The sequence below is a fragment of the Camellia sinensis genome, chromosome 14, assembly GCF_055761805.1.
Source record: "Camellia sinensis isolate YWXY chromosome 14, ASM5576180v1, whole genome shotgun sequence".
NCBI classification, from domain to species: Eukaryota; Viridiplantae; Streptophyta; class Magnoliopsida; order Ericales; family Theaceae; genus Camellia; species Camellia sinensis.
The window spans coordinates 21,992,326-22,017,611 of record NC_138974.1 but is presented as its reverse complement, the minus strand read 5'-3'; the positions used below and the strand labels follow the sequence as shown (position 1 = coordinate 22,017,611).

At 41.0% G+C, this 25,286-nt stretch overlaps 1 protein-coding gene across 6 annotated transcripts in view; it reads right to left on the bottom strand.

Moving 5' to 3' along the window:
• LOC114258300 (rho GTPase-activating protein 7) overlaps positions 1–25,286 on the bottom strand; it is a 133,817-nt gene that overhangs the window by 80,493 nt on the left and 28,038 nt on the right. For all 6 annotated transcript variants that reach the window (XM_082906616.1, XM_082906615.1, XM_028198248.2 and 3 more), the window contains one exon: positions 19,001–19,088. In XM_082906616.1, coding sequence (XP_082762742.1) covers positions 19,001–19,088 — 88 coding nt within the window. The remainder of the gene's footprint in view (positions 1–19,000; positions 19,089–25,286) is intronic.

Here is a 25,286-nt window from a genome sequence, read left to right as displayed (position 1 = left end):
CCCGGCTACTTCATTTTGATTTTTAGAGGTTCCTGCCCCTCCATCTATGCCATCTCCTGATGATTTACCTATTACATTGCGCCGAGATAAATGTACTTATACTCAACATCCCATTTCTAATTTTCTTTCTTGCGATCGTCCATCTCCTAGTTTTTACTCCTTTGCTTATAGCTTGTCTTGTCTTTCTATTCCCTTTTCTTATCAGCAGGCTATATCCTTGTCGAGGTGGAAACATGCTATGGATAAGGAGATGAGTGCTCTTCATCAGAATCAGACTTGGGAACTTACACCTCTACCTTCTGGGAAACCTACTTTTGATTGTCGTTGGATTTATGCTACCAAGTACCTTCCTGATGGGACTGTTGAGCAACTTAAAGCCCGTCTAGTGGTCAGTAGGGGGAAGGCAGCCCATGACATAGTTGGAAAGGTGTCTCACTGTGTGGTAAACTGTAAGAATGCAGTGGCAACTCAAAAAAGGAAAGTTAACACACAAGGGATCGTGAAGTATCAGAGGAAGAGAAAAGGAAATTTACAAATTGGGGTCAGATCAGTCATGAACTTCAAGAAAAGGGGCTATATTTAGATCCGCAGCTGCAGCAATCTCCCTCTCCATGGCAAGCAAATCTGGTAGTGGACAACTGCTACTTAATGAGGCTGAAGCATCTTTACAAATTGGGAAGATACTTGGGATGAACTGCAAAGGTAATGAGGACGAGGTGCTCGGCAAATTGATGGAGCTAGAAGCAAAAGATAAGGTGTAGCAAGGCAGATTAAGTGTATCTGCCCTAGTGTCTTGGAGTATAAATCTGTTTTAATGAAGTTCTTATCTTGGAAAATTAGAGGGTTAGGCAAATATATAAAAGAAGAAAAATCAAAAAACTACTATATGAGAGGAAGGTGGATACGGCACTATTTCAAGAAACAAAGAGATCAGCTATCACTGAGGATTTTGTTAGATCTTGTTGGCCTGGAGATTAGATGGCATATATGGCTGTGGCCTCAGAGGGTGCAGCTAGTGGATTACTCTACATCTGGAATCCACAAGTGTTTCAACTACTGGACAACTGCAGCAACAAAAATTTTATCATTCTATCAAGTACTCTTTATACAAGCCTATCCTGTGTTATTGTAAATGTCTACGGTCCAACTGATGGTGCCAGTAGGAAAGGGGTATGGGAAACTTTGAAGAATTTAAAGAAAAGTTTTGTAAATCCTCGGTGCTTAGGGGGAGATTTCAATGAGGTAAGGAAATTTTCTGAGAGGATGGATTTTTCTTGAAGGAGTCGAGGTATGAATGATTTTAATAAGCTAGTTGATAATCTGGAATTGTGTGACATTCCAATGTTAGGGAGAAAGTTCACTTGGTGTAACTCTCAGGAAGGTGTCAAATGCAGCAGGTTAGACAGGTTCTTACTCAATCCAGATTGGCTGCAGAAATTTAACTTTAAACTGTGGGGCTTACTAAGAAAGTTCTCAGATCATTGTCCTATTTTACTGATGAAAGATGAGCGGGATTGGGGACCAAAGCCTTTCAGGTTTCTAAATGCCTGGACCCTCCATCCGAATTTCAAATCTTTTGTGCAGAAAATGTGGGCTGAATCTCATATAGATGGATGGGCTGGATTCAAATGTTAAAGGAAACTGAAATCACTTAAAGTAGCATTGAAAAAATGGAACTATGAAGTTTTTGGTAAGGTGGACTTTAAACTTAAGCAACTGGAGGAGGAATTACATGATTTGGATTTGGCAGCTGAGCAAAGGTTACTCACTGATACAGAGATAAGTAGGCGAAGGGAGGCAAAAGGAGAAGCATGGAAATTGAGTAAAATGGTGGAATGGCTATGGTTGCAAAAGTCTAGAGTTGACTGGGTATTAAAAGGGGACAGAAATACAAAATTCTTCCATGTTATGGCTTCCTCGAGAAGGAATAGGAATGCCTTGTGCTCAATTGAGGTCAATGGGGTTTTGAAGGAAGATCCGGATGAAATAAGAATTGAAGTCCTGAATCACTTCTAGAGGCAGTTTGCAGAATCATGGTGCAATAGGCCAAGCTTATCTAGTCCTTTTAAATCAATTGGGGGTGAAGAGGTGCGAGTTGCTATGGAAGCTGAGTTCACAGAATCAGAAGTAGTGGCAGCAATTAAAAACTGTGATGGTAACAAGGTTCCACGGCCTGATGGGCTTAATCTTATGATGATCCAAAAGTACTGGCAGATAATCAAAGGGGATGTGAAGCAGTTCATGAGAGAGTTCCACACCAATTCAAAGTTGGTGCTTGGCATTAATAGCTCATTTGTAGCTTTGATTCCAAAGAATGACAACCCTTCTATTCTTAGTGATTTAAGGCCTATTAGTCTCATTGGTTCATTGTACAAAGTGTTCTCTAAAGTTTTATCTAGTAGGATTAAAGTAGTATTACCCAAGATCATTAGTGACTCTCAATCAGCTTTCATAGGAGGTCGACGCATTTTAGATGGTATCCTAGTTGCAAATGAAATAGTTGATGGTTGGAAGAAGAAGCAAAAGCAAGGTCTTGTTCTAAAACTTGATTTTGAGAAAGCATACGATTCAATAAATTGGGCGTTCCTCTTCTCTATGCTATCAAACTTTGGATTTGGCTCAAAATGGATTAACTGGATGCAGGAGCGTGTTTCAACAACCAAAGTATCAATCTTGGTGAATGGATCACCTACAGCTGAGTTTAGTCCCCAAAGGGGGCTAAGACAAGGTGACCCATTATCCCCTTTTCTCTTTAATATAGTGGCAGAGGGTCTCAACATACTGTTAAACAGAGCTGTTCAGTCTGGTTTGATTAAGGGTGCTACAGTTGGCTCAAGTGATCTTATTATTACTCACCTAGAGTTTGCTGATGACACAATTTTGTTTTGTGAGGCAAAAAGGGAGGAGGTGCTTAATATCAAAAGAATATTGAAGTGTGTTGAAATATTGTCTGGGTTAAAGATTAACTACCATAAGAGTGTGGTGTGTGGAGTTGGAATAAATGTAGAGCTCACTAAAGACTTTGCTGCCATTTTGAACTGTTTGCATCATAGGCTACCATTGAAATATTTGGGGATGCCACTGGGTGCTAATCCAACGAGAAGGACTTGGCAACCTGTCCTTGAAAATTTTAAATCAAAGTTAGCATCTTGGAAGAAAAGGCTTTTATCTTTTGCAGGTAGGTTGACAATGACCAAGTCTGTGCTATCATCATTACCAGTCTTCCACTTATCTCTGTTTAAAATGCCTGAAGGGATAGCCAAGGAGATTGATAAAATACAGTCTAGATTTCTTTGGGGGGGTGATGAGCTTCGAAGGAAAATTCATTTGGTAAAATGGGGGGAAATCACTCTAGAAATGGTGGTGGAGAATCATGAATGACTGTTTAGGCATTAGAAATGTGAGAATCATGAATGACTGTCTTCTTTTGATATGGTGGTGGAGATTTGGGTGTGAAACTAGCTCTCTCTAGAAACAAGTGATCTGCAACAAAACACACACAGGCTGGAGGGGGCTGGTGACCAGACTTTGATGCAAGCTCTAGGTTGTCTATGGTGTGGAGGGATATATTGGGGGTTGCTGACAAGTGCCCTGAGCTGCTGGAGTTCTTTAAGGTCAACTCAAAGATCATTGTTTGGGATGGGAGGTCCACAAAATTCTGGCTTGTCCTTTGGGTTGGTAATGAGTGTTTAAAAAATACATTTCCTAGACTATTCTGTGTGTCCCCCCTTGATAAAGGTGAATCAGTGGCAGTGGTAAATAGCAGGAGTAATGGAAATGAGGAGCGGGAGCTGGCCTTCAGAAGAGCCTTGTTTCAATGGGAACTTGATGAGTTGAGGAGGTTGAAGGAGTTGTTACAATCTGCTCCAGCTCTCAAGAATGGAGTGCCAGATAGCTTGAATTGGGCTGCAGAAAAATCTGGTGTATTTTCTGTTGCCTCCGCATATAAATGGATTGAATTACCTTCTACTATGCCTGCAAACATGGGGGATTTCTGTAAGTTTTCTGAATAAAACTGTATATTAGTCTTGAATTCTATTGAACAAAGAATACATACATCATTTATATAGAGTACCACTAATTCCTAATCCTACATGAATACATTACTGAGATATATAGAAGTCTAATAGATATAGGTCACTTATTCATAATCCTAGGAGAACACATATTCTCACACCCCCGCTCAAACTCAAGGTGTTTTAGCAGAAAACATTGAGAGTTTGTCAAGAAAGAACCGAAACCGAGCAGTGGTGTGAGTCTTAGTGAAGAAGTCAGCAAGTTGCAGAGCCGAAGAGACAAAAGGAAGCGAGATAAAGCCAGACTGCAGATGCTGACGGACGAAGTGACAATCAATCTCAATATGCCTTATCCGTTCATGGAAGACAGTGTTGTGAGAATATGTGTTCTCCTAGGATTAGGAATAAGTGTCCTATATCTATTAGACTTCTATATATCTCAGTAATGTATTCATGTAGGATTAGGAATTAGTAGTACTCTATATAAATGATGTATGTATTCTTTGTTCAATAGAATTCAAGACTAATATACAGTTTTTTTCAGAAAACTTACATGGTATCAGAGCAGGTTGAGAAACCCTAGCACCGTAGATCTCTCTCCTTCTCTCAAACCTGATTGTTGATCGAAGCCCTTTGCTTCATCAATCGTCAGTCATGAATCTTCTCCTTGGCACAGTCTGGAGCCCTTTGCTTCATCAATCGTCAGTCGTGAATCTTCTCCTTGGCACAGTCTGGTTCACGATTTCTCTCTCTCTCTCTCTGCCCTGGTTGTCGGACGAAGCTTCTTACTTCGTCGATCATCTGGTAGGGTCTGATTCATCTGATTCCTTGCAACTGTTCGACTCAACTGGTCGACTCATCTATTCGACTCGCCGTCTTCTCTCTCTCATTCTGGTTCGCATGTGTCGGCTTCAGGTTCTCACTCCTCTAGTTTGGTTCTCTTGGCTCCGTTTGTTAACTGAGTTAGTGACACATCTCAGTTTGGTTCTTCAGTGTTTCCTTTATTATACTTTGACCTAACTATTCTACAACTTTGCTTTATAATGGACCCTAAAATTCAAGCCATTAAATGTAAACTCACTGGTGGCAATTATGCCTATTGGGCCAGTGTTATGAAGAATTTTCTTCTTGGTCAAAAAAAATGGGGCTATGTTTCTGGTTCTACTCCTCGTCCATCGGACCCGAAGGTAGAAGGGTATCTGTCTTCCTGTGACACTTGGGATTGTGATAATGCCCAAGTTCTTACCTGGTTTCATAACTCTGTGGATGACTGTTAAAATTTACCATCACCTACCACACACTTACCATCACCTACCACACACTCACCTACTACACTCACCTACCAATACCATCCACTACACCTACATCTATATAAGGAACCATTTGTAATAGACAGAATATCATATGAATATATCAATCAATAATACAATCATTTCTCTTTATACATTAAATTTCTACATGGTATCAGAGCGGGTTTAGAACCTAATATTTTTTGCTTCACCGGCGGGCGGCAACCTCACCTTAGCCGTCCGCCGGACCTCAACCTAATCCACTAAAATTCTCTACACATACCTTCGCTTTCCTCTTCTCTTCCAGCACCTTCTCATACTCTTCAAGTGTCATCTCCTTATCCTCAGGTTCTTTTCCTCCAGCCTCATTTGCAGTGTTCTCCTTGTTGACATCTGTTGCATCCTCCTGAGGCTTCTCAGCAACCCAACGTGCAATAATTGTCTCCTCTAAACCTCTGTAGTTGAAAATTTGTACAAGCTGTGAGAGCTTTCTTATGAATGGGATTGAACTGCCCTCATCTCGGATTACAGGATCAAGTGGTGTAGATGCTGCTAGCATTGGGTACATAGGCGATGAATGGGATGAAGAATACGACAAGGGAAAAAGGAAGAAGGTGAGGTGCTCCCAGATAGAATTTGGTGGACCAAATCCATTCCAAGAAATTGCAACGAAGAAGACAAAGTTGAAGAAAGTGAAGACAGACCAGTTCAGCTTTGGAAACCAACCTTTCAGGATATGATTTCACTACATATATATCTCTTCCAATGGAGAGGAAGCTTGATTTGTTACTCCAGTGGTGGATTTTGCACTATACATGGCCCTCCCTCGGTAATAACCCCTTTGTTTTTATTATCATTCCTCACCCATGTGATCCACTCTACCGAAGCCAAATAAAATAAATAAATACTTCAGCACATGCATTGAACCTCCTGGGTCCACCCACTTCACTATTCTTCTTCTAATTCTATATATACTTTTCATTTTAAACTATTTTCCACCCAACACCATCAGCACATTGCACCCACTTCACTATTCTTCTTCTAATTCTATATATACTTTTCCATTTTAAACTATTTTCCACCCAACACCATCAGCACATTGCATCCACCACCCAAACTTTTTTTTTTTTTATTCTAAAGCTTAATTGGTGCACTCCTTGTTCCCCATTTTCTTTATTTTATATATATATATATATCTATATATCTCTTTTTATTATATATTAAAAAAAAAAAAAAAACATCATCCTCTCTCCTCCGTTTGATTTCAAACTCCCTTATTTTTATTTATTTTCTCCACACCACTTTCCTTCTTTCCCCCATCTTTCCTTTTTTGATTTCAAATATATTTTTATTATTTCTTTCTTTATTTTTCTTTCACATTATTTTTACTCTTTTTCCAATTCCATTCATACCATCTAGCTTTGCATACCAAACCATATTTTATTCATCTCAGGGATCAACCCCGATCACAATTTTACAAAAAAAAAAAAAAAAAAAAAAACAAACAACCACATTCACAGTTGGGATTTTTCTTCTCTACTCTGCCGCCGGTCTCTTCTTCTTGCCTCCGTCCTGGGCGGCCCTTGCCGGTGTTGCCTCCGTGTTTCCCACTCCTCTGGGCATGATCACTACTCCCTGCTCCTCCACTGCAGCATATGGCGGACCTCCAAACCGGAACATCACGGTGGCCTTTCGCTTCAGCTCCTTATTTTCCGCCTTTAGCACACTTATCTCTGCTCGCGCATCCTTATACATGCGTTGGAGCAGAGCCAGCTGGGAGTTTAACTGTTGCACCTCATTTGCCCTACTCTGCAGCCGGTTCGACAAGTTTGTAACCGCAGTCATGGTTTCCACACATGACTTTAATGTATACTGATTGGCTTCCACATCCGACTGCACTGCCATTCTTTGCTCCACAGACCGCATCGGAAAGTTCAGCGGAGTAAACTCCGGGGCACTCGGTTGAGGTTCCAGTGCCACCGCTCCAGTTCTCTCTCTTGTTGACTCGTTGAGGTCGGGAAAGAGGGTGAGCAGACTCCGGGAAGACGAGGCCATTTTCTGGGCAACAGAGTGTTACAGAATATCTCTCGTTACAGAGTATTACAGAGTTTCTCTCTCAGCAAAGGAAGCGTTTTTTCAGAGGATTTTCAGAAGTTTTTTGTCTGCCTCAGCCTCTGCCTTAACCTTGGTTTAAATAGCCAGGGCCGATCCGCGCATCGCGCAACCAAGGCACTCACGTGCCTCGCCATCATCATGTCCGGCACACCTTTTTATGGATTGGGCACGCCTTTTGATGGTACGCCTTTTGAAAAATTGGGCACACCTTTTGAGGGTGCGACTTTTTAAGGGTCCGACAAGACTCTGTAAACTGTCCCGACATTGATTCCGGTTAGCTCCTTTATGGGTCCGACAAGACTCTGTAAACTGTCCCGACATTGATTCCGGTTAGCTCTTTTATGGGTCCGACAAGACTCTGTAAACTGTCCCGACATTGATTCCGGTTAGCTCCTTCAAGGGTCCGACAAGACTCTGTAAACTGTCCCGACATTGATTCCGGTTAGTTTCTACAAGGGTCCAGCAAGACTCTGTAAACTGTCACAACAACTGTCACAACATTGTCTACTACAACGGTCCGACATGACCCCATAAACTGTCTTCTACATCGGTCTGACACCGCCATCCAGTGTCCTCTACACCGTTATGACACCCCCATAAAGTGTCCTCTACAACGTTATGACACCACCATACAGTGTCCTCTACAACGTTATGACACCACCTTTCAGTGTCTTCACCAACGGTCTGACACGACCATACAGTGTCTCCTATCCTCTTTTAATTTTTATGTATTTTCTTGTTTTGTAACTCTCTCCAAACTCAAGTTGGTTAGTTCCTATCCTCCTTGAGTTTGCGGGGGGCTGTTAAAATTTACCATCACCTACCACACACTTACCATCACCTACCACACACTCACCTACTACACTCACCTACCAATACCATCCACTACACCTACATCTATATAAGGAACCATTTGTAATAGACAGAATATCATATGAATATATCAATCAATAATACAATCATTTCTCTTTATACATTAAATTTCTACAATGACCGTATTGGAATGATGTTTTCCAAGTACAGTACTGCCAAGGAAGTGTGGGATTATTTACTCGGTATTTATCAGTAGTCCAACTTTGCCAAGCGGTATGAGTTGGAAACAACTATTCAGAGTACTCGTCAGCGGGATCAAACTATTCAGGACTTTTATATTGAGATGACAGGTCTCTGGGATCAATTGGCTCTTATGGAACCACCTAGTCTCAAGATACTAGACGCTTATATTGAGTTTCGGGAACAGGGTCGTTTAGTACAATTCTTAACAGCTCTCTCCCCTCAGTATGAGGCTATTCGAGGTGGCATCCTTCACCGATCTCCTCTTCCCTCTGTGGATGCTATTGTTCATGAACTCCTCTCCGAGGAAACCCGTCTTAAGACGGCCAGTCAGACTTTGCCTCCTTCTGTGTTCTTGGCTCCTGCCAAGCCACCCTTGTTATCAACCCCTCCTCCTCATCAACTTCAGGCCACTGCGAAACCCAAGAGAGGACCATTAGGGCCAGATGAGTGTGCTTTCTGCCATCAGAGGGGTCATTGGAAGAACAATTGTCCCAAAAAGGGACGTCAGCCTGCTCCGTCTTCTCAGATACAGTTCCGCGGTCCTACTTCGAGTACTTTTCGACCTCTTGCTGCTTACACTGCATCTACTCCGGCTCCCGATCCTGACTTGGCTTCCCTGAGTGCTCAGGTTGCACAACTTCAGCATATCCTATCCACCTCTCAGTCATCCCCATCTGCCTCCGCTCTTACCTCTCTTCATTCAGGTTTGCTTGGGTCCTCTTCAGGTATCCCTTCTTCTGTCTGGATTTTTGATTCTGGTGCCTCATCATATGACTCCTCACCTTTCCTTACTTCAAAATTGTATTCCCCACCCGTTCCTATTACTATTAATACTGCTAATGGATCTGGTATGTCTGTTTTATCTGTTGGGTCTGTCTTACCCTCTGCCATGTCTGCTGTTACTATTCCTTCTGTTTTTTATGTTCCTCAGTTATCTGTCAGTTTGTTATCTATCAGTCAACTTGATGCGTCTGGTTTTGATGTTATCTTTTCCTCTTCTGTCTGTTGTGTGCAGGATCGGGTGTCCAAGAAGCAGATTGGGACCGGCCGTAGAATTGGAGATCTCTATGTGGTTGAAAGCATGCATCTCCCCTTATCCACCTCTCCAGCTGCACTTTCCTCGTTTCAATTAGATTCTCAATCGAGTCAGTTTTACTTATGGCATTCTCGTCTCGGTCATTTGTCTATTAACCGCTTACGATCTTTAGCTCAGTCAGGATTGTTGGGTAAAGTTTCTCCTAGTCAAATTGATGAATGTCGGGGGTATAAACTTGCCAAAATGTCAGCTTTACCTTTTAATAAAAGTACATCTATTTCTGTTTCTCCTTTCTCTCTTGTGCATACTGATGTCTGGGGACCCTCTCCTGTTCTTACTAAAGGGGGTTCAGTATACTATGTGTCTTTTGTTGATGATTGCACCCGTTACACGTGGGTTTATCTTATGACTCAAAAGTCTGACTGCTACCAAATATACCGTACTTTCCAGTCCATGGTCACTACACAGTTTGGATCTACTATTAAAATGTTGCGGTCTGACTTGGGTAGGGAATACTTTAAAACTGAATTCTGTGAATATTTGGCCAACTTGGGTACCATTCACCAAACTTCTTGTACTGATACACCTGCCTAAAATGGCCGAGCTGAGCGTAAACACCGTCATCTTCTTGAGACAGCTAGGTCTCTTCTTCTCTCTGCCTCCGTTCCAGCTCCGTTTTGGGGTGAGGCAGTTCTTACTGCTGCTTTTCTTCTCAACCGTATGCCTACCCCCCTTCTTTCTGGTCGGTCTCCTTATGAGGCTCTCTTTTCTCAAATTCCTAATCCTACATGAATACATTACTGAGATATATAGAAGTCTAATAGATATAGGACACTTATTCCTAATCCTAGGAGAACACATATTCTCACAATTTCATCTGGAAGAATGTGGCCCCACCGAAAGTTTTGGGTGGTTAGCATGGAAAGGGAGGATCAAGTCATCTTGCTATTTGCAAAGAATTGGTGTCCTCAGTGATGATTCAGATGTTAACTGTATTTTCTGCAGGAATGAAGTGGAAACTGCCACTCATGTGCTGCTGTGCTACCCTTTTAGTTGGAGAGGTTGGTCCAATGTTATCAGGTGGTGGGGAGTATCTTGGGTGCAGCCGGGGTCAGTGCCTAGCCTATTGCAATGGTGGGCTGGCTTTAGATGCAACAAAAGGGTGAAGGTGTTCTGGAAGAGCATTCCATTGGCGGTGCTATGGTCTATATGGAAGCAGAGGAATGAAACTCTTTTTAATGGCACACAGGTGGATTTGGAAAAGTTGTGTGTACTTATTAAAATACCGATTGCATTGTGGTTCAGAGCTTCTAGTCCTTTTTGCTACTCAGTTAACGAGATTGTGTTTAATCTGCAAAATGTGAAATTCTGCATTACGCACAGATGGGGTTAGTTTGAGGGTCTGTGCTAGTATTTGCTGGTTGTTGTTGCTGGTTTGTGATGCTGTGTTGGATTTGCTGGGTCTAATCTCTTTGGTACCTTAACCATTCTTCTGGTTTTGGTGAAGTCTTGCTCTAGCTTTTTGCTGCTCCAGAATTGTGCAGATTGTTGCTCTGCAGAGGAATGCTCGCTGGTTTTTTTGGTTTTCTTTGTTGGTCTCTCACCAACTAGGAGGTTGGAGCTTATTTCAGCTCCAAGCTCCTCTTTATTGATGTAATTTATCATACTTTGTATGTGTTTTCATCAATATAGTCTTTTCTTTGCCGATCAAAAAAAAACTGGATATAAAGAATGCATTTCTTTATGGGGATCTCACTGAGAGGTCTACATGGATCAGGCCCCTAGCTATATTGTTCCTGGTAGTGAACATCTGATTTGTCGATTACGGAAGGCTTTATATGGTCCCAAGTAATCTCCTCGTGCCTATGGGTTTCATCATTCCACTTCTGCTCACTCTGTCTTTGTTCAGAACTTATTTACCGGAGTTATTGTTCTCATTGTATATGTAGACGGCATCATCATCTCTGGCAGTGACGCCACCAGCATTACTGATCTGAAGCTTTATTTGGGATCCCACTTTCACACTAAAGACTTGGGTAATCTGCGGTATTTTCTTGGGATTGAGATTGCTCACTCCTCTCAAGTTTATTTCTTTCTCAACGCAAGTATGTTCTTGACCTTATTTCTGAGACTGGTCTCCTTGGCACTCGCCCTAGTGATACTCCTATGGACTCCTCGGTTAAACTTGATGGTGAGACTGGAGAGTTGTTTCTTGATAGTGGTCGGTATTCGTCGTTCAGTTGGGAAGCTAATTTATCTTACTATCACTCGTGTAGATATTACTTATGTTGTGAGTGTAGTTAGCCAAATTATGAATGCTCCTTGTCAACCTCATTTTGATGTTTTGTGTCATATTTTGGCGTTATCTCAAACGGGTTCCTGGTCAAGTTTTACTTTATCCCCTTCTTCTTCATTGTCTATCACTAGATTTAGTGATGTCGATTAGGCCGATAGTCGGAATGATCGTCGTTATACCTCTGGTTATTGCACCTTTGTTGTGTAAGAGTTTCTGAATAATCTGTATATTCAACTTTGTGTATTTATAAAAGAGTTCATCAGATTATATAGTCCTAAATCTATGACTGAAAAAGGAATTACGAAAAAGGAAATACAACAATCTTGCCTAATACGTGCCTAATTTCTAATATACACAATGTCATATATACACACAACCATATATACACTATATTCTCACACCCCGCTCAAACTCAAGGTGTTTTAGCAAAAAACACTAAAAGTTTGCTAAGAAGAAATTGAAACCGAGCGGTAGTGCTAGTCTTGGTGAAGAAGTCCAGAAGTTGCAAAGCCGAGGTGACAAAATGAAGGGAGATAGAGCCAAACTGCAAATGTTGTCGGACAAAGTGGCAATCAATCTCAATGTGTTTTGTCCATTCATGGAAGACAGTATTGTGGGCAATCTGAATAGCACTGCGGTTGTCACAATACAGAGAGGTCGGAGAAGACTGAGGGACGCCCAAGGCAGAGAGAAGACAACAAAACTAGACAACTTCAGCAGTAGCATGAGCCATAGCACGATACCAAGCTTCAGCAGTAGAGCGAGCAACAACAGTTTGTTTCTTACTTTTCTAAGAGATCAAGGAATCGCCAAGAAATATACAGAAACTAGACGGGGACTTGCGATCAGTAACATCACCGACCCAATCAGAATCAGCATAGGCCACCAAATCCAGAGAGGAAGTAGAGGATAACAGTAAACCTTCAAATATAATACCTCGGAGATAGCAAAAAATTCGAACCACGGCAGCCCAATGTGTACAGCGAGGAGCACAGACAAACTGGCTAACCACATGAACAGCATAAGCAAGATCAGGACGAGTAACCGTCAGATAGACTAAGCAACCCACGAGCTCTCAATATAGAGTAGGATCGTCCAGAAGAACACCATCGGTAGTGTTGAGCTTTACATTAAGCTCAATTGGGGTATCAGAAATCTTAGTGTTAATAAGACCGACACGATGAATAACCTCATTGGCATACTTTGGCTGAGAGAGAAAATAGCCCTTGGGAGAAGAAACTACCTCAATACCAAGAAAATACCGCAATGGGCCTAGATCCTTCATTTCAAAAGTGCAGAAAAGATGTTGCTTGACCTCAGATATAGTAGAAGAGTCAAAACCAGTGATGATCATATCATTCACATACAGTAATAACGCAACAAATCCAGCAGAGGTGCGGAGAAAAAATAAAGCAGTCCTGGGCATAAGGATGAAACCCAAGCTCAGTAACAGCAGTCTGAAAACGATCATACCAAACACGAAGAGACTGCTTTAGACCATACAGAACACGCCGAAGGCAACAAACCTGTCCAGAGGAATGGTGAAGGCCAGGGGGAGGACGTATGTAAACCTACTCAGTGAGATGGCCATTAAGAAAAGTATTCTTAACATCCATCTGATAAAGAGGACAAGAACAAACAACAACGATAGAGATCAAAATACGGACAGTAGTCATCTTGGCAACAAGAGCAAAGGTCTCCTCATAATCAATACCATACTCCTGTGAGAAACCTTTGGCAACCAGACTAGCTTTGTAGCGCTCAAGAGAACCATCAGAATGAGTCTTGACTTTGTAGACCCATTTGCAACCAACCAGATTCTTACCAGCAGGCAAAAAAACCAACTCCCAAGTACTAGTTTTCTATAAAGCAGACAACTCATCCTCCATAGCTTGAACCCAATAAGGATCCTGACAGGCCTCCTTATAAGGCTGAGGTTCTGAAAAAGAGTAAATAGCAGACAAAAAAATACGATAGGAAGTAGAAAAACATGTATTAAACCAACCCAACCTGTTTGGAGGACGACACTCACGAGGATAGTAGTGTGCAGCAGGATCGGCGTCATCAGAAGCAGAAGGAGCAGCAACAAGAGTAAAGATAACTGGTGGTGGGGGAGCCTTGCGAAAAAAATAGACTAACAACGGAGGGGAAGAAGCAGCCGAGGGAGAAGAAGCAGCCATAGGTGACGTAGATAGAGAAGTAGGAATGGCCTCAGGAAGAACAGTGGCAATATACTCATCGGATGGGACCTCAGAAGGAAATGCGTCAATGTGAACCAAATCCTCTTTGGAAACGGGAGCATTGAGAGGGAGAAGCTGAAAGTAAGAGAGACGTTCGAGAAAGGCAACATGACGGGAGCCATAGAGGCGACCAGAGACAGGGTCGTAACAGCGGTAGCCTTTCTAAGTAAGACTGTAGCCCAAAAAGACACACAAGACAGACCGGGCACTGAGTTTGGTCCAATCTTTACGGGGAAGGAGGACAAAACAAGCAGATCTAAAGACACGCAAGAGGGAATAATTGGGAGGTTGGGAAGACAAAGCCTTATAAGGGGATTGACCGGAGAGTAGGGGAGTCAGCATGCGATTAAGGAGAAAAGCAGCGATAAGAACTGCCTCACCCCAAAATAGTGCCGAAACAGAGGCAGAGAGAAGGAGAGATCAAGCTATCTCACGGAAATGACGGTGTTTACGCTTAGCACGACCATTTTGGACAGGGGTATCAATACAGGAGGTTTGGTGAATGGTGCCCAATTTGGCCAAATACTCACATAATTCAGTTTTAAAGTATTTCCCACCCAAGTCAGACCGGAGTATTTTAAGTATGGCCCCAAATTGTGTAGTGATCATGGACTGAAAGGTACGATATATCAGGTAGAAGTCAGATTTATGAACCATAAGATAAACCTAGGTATAACGGGTACAATCATCAACAAAAGACACATAGTACGTAGAACCCCTTTTAGTGAGAACAGGAGAAGGTCCCCAGACATCAGTATGGACAAAAGAAAAAGGGGAAACAGAAATAAAAGTACTGTTATTAAAAGGTAAAGCTGTCATTTTAGCAAGTTTACATCCTGGACACTCATTAATTTGACTAGGAAAAACTTTACCTAATAATCCTAACTGAGCTAAAGACCGCAAGCGGTCAACAGACAAATGACTTAAGCGAGAATGTCATAAATAAAACTGACTCGACTGAGAATCTAACAGAAAAGATGAAAGTGCAACAGGAGAGGTAGACAGAGGAAGATGCAGGCTTTCCACCACATAGAGATCTCCAACTCTACGGCCGATCCCAATCTACTTCTTGGATACCCGATCCTACACACAACAGACAAAAGAAGAAAAGATAACATCAAAACCAGAAGCATCAAGCTGACTGATAGAAAGCAAGCTAATAGACAGTTGAGGAACATAAAGAACAAAGGAAATAGTAACAGCAAACAGGGCAGAGAGTAAAACAGACCCAATAGATAGGACAAACATACCAAAACCATTAGGAGTATTAATAGTACTAGAAACGGGAAGGGGGATATAGTGTTGGAGTAAAGAAAGGTGAGGAGTCATATGATGAGAGGCACCAAAATCACAAAGCCAGACAAAGGAAGGAATACCTGAAGAGGACCCAAGCAAACTTGAATAAAGAGAGGTGAGAGCAGAGGCAGAGGAAGATGACTGAGAGGTGGATTAGAAATGCTGAAGCTGGGCAATTTGGGCACTCAAGGAAGCCAAATCAGGATCAGAAGCTGGAGCAGATGCAGTATAAGTAACAAGAGGGCGAAAAGTACTCAGAACAGGACCTCGGAACTGTGACTGAGAGGACTGAGCAGACTGACGGCCCTTCTTAGGACAGTTGTTCTTCCAATGGCCTTTCTAATGGCAAAAAGCTCACTCATCAGAGGCTAGTGACCCCTTCTTGGACTTCACATGGCCTTGAAGCTGATGGGATGGTGGGGCTGACAACAGAGGAGGCTGAGTAGGAGCCAAGAAGACAGATTAAGATAGAGTCTGACTAGCCGTTTTAAAGCGGGTTTCCTCGAAGAGGAGCTCACGAACAATAGCATCCACAAAGGGGAGAGGAGACCGATAAAGGATGCCACCACGGATAGCTTCATACTAAGGAGAGAGAGCCATTAAAAACTGTACTAAACGACCTTGCTCCCGAAACTCAACATAAGCATGTAATGCCTTGAGGCTAGATGGTTCCATAGGAGCCAATTAATCCCAGAGACCTGTCATCTCAATATAAAAATCCTGAATAGATTGATCCTGCTAACGAGCACTCTGAATAGCTGTTTCCAACTCATACCGTTTGGCGAAGTTGGATTGCTGATACATACCTAATAAATAGTTCCACACCTCCTTAGCAATACTGTATTTGGAAAACATCATTCCTTAGCAATACTGTATTTGGAAAACATCATTCCAATCCCAAGTGTCACAGGAAGTCAAATATCCTTCTTCTTTTAGGTCCAATGGACGAGGAAGAGAACTAGAAACATAGCACCATTTTTTTCTGACCAAGAAGAAAAATTTTCATAACACTAGCCCAATAAGCATAATTAGCACCAGTGAGTTTACATCTGATAGCTTGAATTTTGGTGTCCGTCATCATAATAGATCAAAGAGAAACAGGTCGAAATATAATAAAACTGGAAATAAGGGTTTTTTTTTTTTTAATCAAATAATCAGTACTGATAATCAAAACACACAGAGACAGAGAGAGAGTGAACTAGGGGTCAACCAAACCACAGAGGCAGAGAGAGAAAGGTGTGATGAAGTGCCGAGATGAACCGAAAGAGTCGCGATGCACAACAATTGGTGCGCGATTAACGAACCAAACGAACCAGGGGTTGTGATCGAAACCAAACCACAGAGACAGAGAGAGAAAAGTGTGATGAAGTCGCGATGCACAGCAGATGGGGTGCGATCGACGAACCAGGGGTAGCGATCAACAAACCGTGCGACCAGGAGTTGCGATCAGCGAACCAGACAAAGAACCAGATGGTCGAAGAGTCTTCGAACCAAACGAAACCTTTGAGTCAGACAAAGAACCAGATGGAGCAAACCCACTACGGCGACTAGGGTTTCGATTCTGCAAGCTAGGGTTTCAAACCAAGCTCTGATACCATGTAAGAGTTTCTGAATGATCTGTATATTCAACTTGTGTATTTACAAAAGAATTTATCAGATTATATAGCCTTAAATCTATGACTGAAAAAGGAAATAGGAAAAAGGAAATACAACAATCTTGCCTAATACGTGCCTAATTCCTAATATACACAATGCCAAATATACGCACAACCATATATACACAATACATTCTCACGGAGGGGTAATCTTGTTACTTGGCGTAGTAAGAAATAACTAGTTGTTGCTCGTTCGAGTGCTGAGGCCGAGTATCGTGCCATAGCTCATACTACGTCAGAGATGTTATGGGCTTGTTCGCTTCGGCACGATTTTGGTATTCGTGTTCCTACTCCTATACGCATATACTGTGATAATCAAGCCGCTATTTTCATTGCTAATAACCCGGTGTTTCATGAGTGTACCAAACATATTGAGGTTGATTGTCATTTTACTCGGGATTTGTTGTTGCATAAGCAACTTGAGACACCATATGTTCGCTCCGATGATCAATTGAGTGATATCCTCACCAAGCCCCTTGCTTGTTCTTCGTTACAACGTCTCTCTGCCAAGCTGGGCATGTTCGATCTCTGTGCTCCAACTTGAGGGGGAGTGTTAGAATATGTGTTTATGTGTTAATTTTTATGTTGAGTAAGGGTTGTATGGTCATTGTATCTCATATATATTTGCCGATAGTTTAGGTTTATTTCACAAGCCTAAAAACATATATTCAATAATATTCTCTTATTCTTATTTCTTCTTTTCTTCTCTCCAACCCTACTCTATTTTTCATATTTTTGCAACTAAGACAATATACCATGATATATCATGAAATATCAATAACAAGTACCTATAAAATCTTAGTCTCAGAATTATAAGATAGAAAAAACAATGTTCTAGATTCTCAATCAGTTCATGAATCACTTTACAATTGTTATATGAATGATATCTTGATATTTGTCTTATGGAAGTATAGCTTTTAATTCAATTAGTGCTATGTTGTTTTTTTTTTTTTATTTATGATCTTTGAATAAAATACATATATTTGGCATAAATTTTTTTTTTTAAATTACGTGTCCCAGGCATATCGGCATAATCTTGTCTTGCATTTCTTTTAAACTACTGTGTCGGTGTGTCCGTGTCATGTCTGTGCAGAGTTCAAACAATGGCAACACCTCCACAAAAGGTCAAAAGCTTCTTCTATAGAGAACCTAAAATCATAGTAGCTTTGAAATAGGAATCCCAATGTCAACTGTGTCAACAGATGATGTGAACATGTAACTTAAGGCATAATCTTCTTGGTTTTTTTTTTTTGGGGGGGTTGCAACAAAATAATTTGTTAAGAATCAAATGCATCGAAAGCACAATTTTTTTTCAGCACAACCTTCTGGGTGAAACTAAGTTTTATATGAGACAAATGGATTTAACTGATCCTAGCTGCATTTTTTAAATTAATCATTTCCATAATGCTGTATGACCTCAAATGAAATGGAAAGTTTTTTAAATTGCAGAAATGCTTCAAATATTCAGCTGTTATTGTATGATATCATTAAGAAAGGCAGGTATGGTTTCCTTTCTGAATCAGTTCAGACCAGCAATCTTAAAGATTGGATATTTTTTGTTTTCTAGTTTCAGCCACAATTTCAGATTCTTCAAGTGGCTGGAAATCGATGTTTTAAAGAGTTGCCTCTCCCGAATAAAAAACACAAGGAAGACACATTAAGAAAGCACATGTCAGGCATGACTCATAACTAACCCTGTAAAGTCTATCAAGGAGCATTTTACCAATTATCTATTTTCTTGCCCATGGCAGTAGAAAAAATTTTCCATAACTTCCAAGCAAAAAAATAAAAAATAAATAAAAATAATCAGTGAAATCCAGTATCACTGAAATCTGAATGATTTGATTAAACATAATATTAGGTGTATTCACCACTATGAAAGTCATACAAAGGAAATTTGAACAAAGAAAACTCAAAATGACCAGGTGAGAGGATTATTGGTGCAAATGAACCAAAAAAATGGTAAAACATAGTATGGATGTGTGTGCGTGTTGTGGTTACCTCTGTAATAAACGCCTGTTTGGTTCAGGAAATGCCTCCAATATTGCAGACCGCATGGAATTCACACGAGCTTCCTTCCGATCAATTTCTTCCAAGACAAAAGTAAAGCAACAAGATCAACATTTAACAATGTATGTGACGTTTAAAACATCAAATGCATGAGGAAAACAAACATAACAAAAAGTTTCCTTAGAGGAGTAAAAAGATGGAATTCTAGGACTGAGCACACGTGCAATCAACTTAAACAGAACTAAGGGCATGTTTGATTGGGTGGATTAGAGCATGGGATTGGGATCATTAATCCGTGGGCCCAATTATCCTATGTTTGTTTTAACATTTTGGTTTAGGATAATTAATCCAATGGATAATTAATCCAACAAATTTGTAGGATTATTAGTAATGGGGTAGGGGTGAGATTATTAATCCAATGGATATTAATCAAATTGGATAGTGAATACCATACTAATTTAATAGGATTATTAATACTTCACTATTAGTTTTGTGAATCAAACATGACCTAAGTGTGTTAGTTCTAGAACCCCGCTGAAAAAAGAACCCATAACTGCAAGTCCCAATTGAAACGACACTGCAAAAACTTAAAGCTATTCCATATATGCCACTGGGTTTAGAAAATCTACAAAAACTTCAGTATTTCAAGTGTCTGAAAAAGAAAAATAAGGAAATAAAAAAGTGGGGAAAACAAAGGAAAGAAGAAAGGAAAAAATAGACAACAAATAGTTCAAAGGCACCAGTGCCTATAAAGGATTATGCAGGCTTTAGAGTTTTCACACCAGCATGGCAAAACAGTGATCAAACAAGACTCAGCTAGACACATGGGAATGAAAAACTATGCATGCACTTATAAATTTATAATTGTCACAAAATTGGGACATAATTCCAAGCGCTTCAACTAATTCTCAGATATGCTTCTGAAAATGCCACTAGTTGATGAAAGTCCACGTAAAAGCATCAGCAAAAGCCTTACAAAAGTGAATACAGAAAATAGAAAAGATAATTATGAAGCATATGTTAAAAGAGTTGACACCTTAACTTAGATTATCTTGTCTTCAAAAGATGCGTGGATGCAAAGCATACTCCCAAGAAAGTGGTAAATTTTAAGGATGTGGGTGTTTCAAGCTATGTCACCCAGCCTCCGGAACCTGTACGGAGGTTGGGTTCACACATTGTCCTAATTATATGATACGGTGACACAGCTAAAACGAGTCCAAAAACTGGATATGGACATGGGGACACAACACATAAAACATTGAACAAATATTGGATATGATTGCAATCTACAAAAAAGCAGCTCAGTTATTTAAGAAATTGGATCGCTTGGTTCATACATTTCTAGTTGTTTGGTTATTGGGTTTGTCAATTCTAATTCTCTTTAGGAATATGTTGAATATTATACTAGAAGTTAGAAAAGTGTTCTTTGCTGGATGTTTCCAATTTTAAAAGTTCCTATTATAGATACATTTGTTTTCTTTGCTCTTTTTTCTACCTCTCTAGTGACTGAATCAACCTTCTTGAGCACTAAAAGACCATTGCCGTCAAGATCAAATTAAAATTCAAAATGAGATGACCCCTTTGAAGTTTGATCTTCCCCTTTATCCAGACCCATATCACCCCCCCGACTCCCTCGCTTATCTTTGAACCATTACTGTTGTCCCTACCTTTCTCAACAACCTCCCACTCCCAAAGTCCAAATTCCATAACTCACTCCCATCGACTTACTCCCCTCCACCTAATCAACCAAAAAACCTACAGCCTGATTCCATGCACTCCCCATTAAACGAAGCCTCAAATTTGATCCACTCAATTCCAAACATCTCCTTTGTCGTTGTAAGACTCAACAGCCATATCTCAACTGACTTAACTCCCCCACTTGAAAGTCTTCAAACATCTATGCTCCCCGTCATCTGACTTCAACCCACGTATCTGCCACAAAGACCCTTCACACTCCACCCTAGTATCCTCCATCTGTGCTCCCCTACTTAAATGGGAGAAAACAGACCCATGATTCTCACCACCCTCCACAACTCCCCTATCTACATCCCTGTTCTTTAAAGAGAAAAAGTAGAGGAATTAATGAAACCAGAAGCATGTTAATTTAACCATATAACTTGAAGGAAAATCCTGGCCCATCACCGCAAGCCTGCTACAATTAACATTTGGAACCCCATTCTGAATGTGTCTTCCTATTAGAATTATACTGCAAATTGGGATCCATCACCCTTGGGCCTTGGGCTTTAAAATCACCCTTGTTGAACGCCCATGCACCACCCCTTCATAGCCAAGCAAGAAGAAAATGGCCACTGAGCACACAGCCCAAATCTATGAAGCACAGACATGGACACAAAACATGATGATTTCAAAAACATGGGGACACGAACACAGCAAATTTTTTTAATTTTTTTATATATACGTGGGGGACAAAAGCTGCATTGAAAAATAAAATAAAGAAGAGTATAATCAATATATATTAAAAAGAAGAGTATAAAGAAAAAATAAATTATAAGCAATATAAATTAACTTTATCCAGAGAAATTCATAAACAATAAAATTTATTATACAATATATAAATTTATAAAGAAAATAAATAAATAAAAATAAACAATACATATTTATTATACAAAAAATATGAGTATAATCAGAAGAAAAAAAATTAAAGAAGAGGGAGAGAGTATAATCAGAATAAATAAATAAAAACCACATATTATAAATAGAAAAATAAATAAATAAAGATAGACAGATGAGAGACACAGAGAGAGACGAGAGAAGAAGATGTGATGATGATCAGAAAGAGATGAGAAGACGAGAGAAGAGACAGACGACAAATAAGAGAGACAAGAGGCGAGAGAAGGCCAGAGGAGGTGAGAGACTTACCAGGTCAGAGAGGTGATGGAGATCGACGAAGATGGAAGCTCGATGGAGATTGCGATGGAGATCAACTGAGGACTTCGCTCGATGAACAGGTTCCCTTTTCTCTTCTCTCTTTTTTTCTTCTAATTTTCGATTAGGTCTCTTCTCTTTCTTCAAATTAGGGTTTCTGATACCAAAAAATAGGTATTCGGGTTTCAAAAATAGGTAGGTCTCTTCTCTTTTTTCGAACTAGGGATTCAATTATGTGTCCTGCCGTGTCCCATACCAAAAAAATAAAATAAAAAATGGGACACACCTGTACGTGTCCATGGTGTGTCCTTGTGTCTGAAACTACTACGACACCTATCTTGAAGTGTTCATGCTTCATAGGCCCAAATCATCCAACATCCCTTCTAATTCACATACATAATTTTTGAACCCATGAAACTTGTTCCCATGACTAATCTACTGGGCCAAAACCCATTCGGCCTTTTAGACCACAATTAACCAACCCCCTTCTCACTGTTAAATTATTTCTTCTACCCATATCCAGATCATGCCACCTAGCAACTACCCATCATCAATTCCTCAAAGTCAAAACCCTCCTCCCAAATACATCCACCGACTCATCATCTCCACCACCCCTTGATCTCTGCCCCACAAAGCCACGTGCACCCCTATCATGAATACCACGCTCCACCAACTGCCTTTCACCTCCTCCACCACCAACCTTTTATGAACCACTTTTAACCACCATAGAACGAATATCATTTCCCTCACAATCCCCTATTGCCTTCTTTTTAGAAATCTAGCCATCATGAGGACCTACTTCACCAATATCCTCAAAAACTACATCCTCCTTCCCTTTCACAGACTCCGCCATATCCACCACCTTTAATATATCAATCACCCCAATCAACACTCACCTCACATCATGGTCCAACAAAAGCTTCTTAAGGTCAGAAATTATTCAACATCCATTTCGACTTGAAACAAAGCCATCTTTGTTCATCCCTTAGCCAACATTACTACTCACACAGCCACCACGCCTCTTCTGCGTCATAGCAAAACCATCCATCTCCTCAGCTCGAGAAGAACATAGAAGATAGCGCCATAGCCAAACACAACATAGCAAAGAATAACTCAACAACTAAAATCTTACTATCACTGACGTAGAACATGGGAAACAAAAATCATCTCAACTAAAAATCAAACCCTAGAACTTAAAGGATTACACAACCAAATAAGAGGCCCAACAAAGGAAATGCAATAGGAATCCCAAAACGCAGCAGACCAAGCACCAAAAGAAGAGAACAATGAAGAAAATGTTATTGGTGGAACCTAAAATCAAAAAAGGAAAAGTAAATAAGAAAATTAGTGGTTGTTAGGGATAAACTATATAATTGCACTTTTTGACTTTTTGGTAAAAAAAATAGAGGAAAAAAATATGTATGTTTGTGTTAACTTTTTGACTTTTTACAAAAAGATGTGTATTAAAATATTGTAGATGCAAAGTAAACTGACTAATTCAACGGGCCACGTGGTATGGACTAATTCAAGTACACTACATTTCAATTTTTTTTTTTTTAATGGGAATTGGTGGCTTGCATTGTGCCACGTGGAACACCACTTGGGAAATGTAGATTTCAAATACACTGAGTGCACTGTTGGTCTGAATAATTCAAAGGGCAAAATTACGATTTCGCCCTCTAACTTCCCCCACACACTTCTTCCAAATAGTATAGACTTTTTTGCTTTTTTAGTAACTTGTTGGCTTTTTGGCTTTTTTAGGGGATCCCAAACAAGCACTTAGGGTGTGTTTGGTAACGTTTACGTTTTCAGTTTATATTTACAAAAATTTTATAAACTGATTTTTGTTTATTTTTTGTTTATTTTTAGAAAAACATAAACTACAAACGTGTTTGGTAATTGACAAAATATTTACAAAATTTTAAAAATATAAAAAAGAGTGAGAAATGACAAGTAGTGGCAAGTGGCGCCGGAAGACGGTGGAAAGTGGTGACAGTGGGTGGTGGGTAGCTGGTGGTGGTGGGTGGTGGTAGTGGGTGGGTGGGTGACGGTGGCCGGTGGTGGGTGGTAGCGAGTGGGTGGTGGTGGTGATGGTGGTGGCGAGTGGTGTTGGCAGGTGGGTGGCGAATGGCGGGTGGGTGGTGGTGGTGACGGGTAGGTGGCGAGTAATGGTGGTGGGTGGGTGGGTGACGGTGGCGGTTGGTGGGTGGTAGCGAGTGGGTGGTGGCTGGTGATGGTAGGTGTGTGGGTGGGTGACGGTGGCAGGTGGTGGGTGGTGGTGGGTGGTGGGTGGTAGCAAGTGGGTGGTGACTGGTGATGGTAGGTGTGTGGGTGGGTGACGGTGGGTGGTGGTGGTGGTGGCAGGTAGGTGGCGGATGGCGGGTGGTGGTGGTGGTGGATGGGTGGGTGACGGCGGCGGGTGGTAAGTGGTAACGAGTGGGTGGTGGTGACAGGTGGGTGGTGGGTGAGTGGTAGGTGATGGTGGTGATAGTGGTGGGGGGTGGTGGGTGGTGGTGGCGGGTGAGTGGCGGGTGGCTAGTGGTGGTGGGTGGCTAGTGGTGGATGATGGTGGCAGGTGGATGGTGAGTAGTAGTGGCAAGTAGGTGACGGGTGGTGGTGGTGGGTGGTGGATGGTAGTGGCGGGTGGTAGGTGGTGGCGGGTGGATGGCAGGTGGGTGGTGGTGGTGGTGGCGAGGGGTGGGTGGTGGTGGCGGCGAGTGGGTGGCTGGTGGGTGCTGGGTGGTGGTGGCAGGTGGGTGGTGAGTGGTGGTGGCAGGTGGTGGTGGGGGGTGGGTGGTGGGTGGTTGGTGGTGGTGGCGGAAGACGGTGGTGGAAAATGGTGGCGGGTAGTGGCTAGTGTTGGGTGGTAAAAAAAAAAAAAACTCAAAACTCAAAACGGAAACATATTTTTTGTGTTTTCATTTTTTGGCAAAATTTATAAATTGAGACCACTGATTTATAAATAAAAAATTTTCCAAACAAGTTTTTATTTGAGTTTTTAAAATTTTTGTAAATATAAACAGAAAATTGAAAATGTAAATGTTACCAAACGACACCTTAGTGTTTGTTTCAATTTGGACTCTAAACTATTTCCTTATTGGTTAAGGTTTTTTTCCTTGTTATTTTAGGTTTTGGTTTCCTAATTAGTTTATGTTTTGGATTGAGGCTAACCCTATAAATACACTCTTGTAGCTCTATATTTTTTTATTCATAAGTTTTGCGCTCTTAGTGAGAGGTACACAATAGTGAGAGTGAGAGTGAGAGAGATAGATAATTGTAAAGAGAGAGTTTGTGAGATTGGGTGTGAGAGACTTTTGTAACTCCTTTCATATTGATCTTAGTGAATCCACAGTGAATCCGTGGACATAGCCCGTGATTTGGGTGAACAATG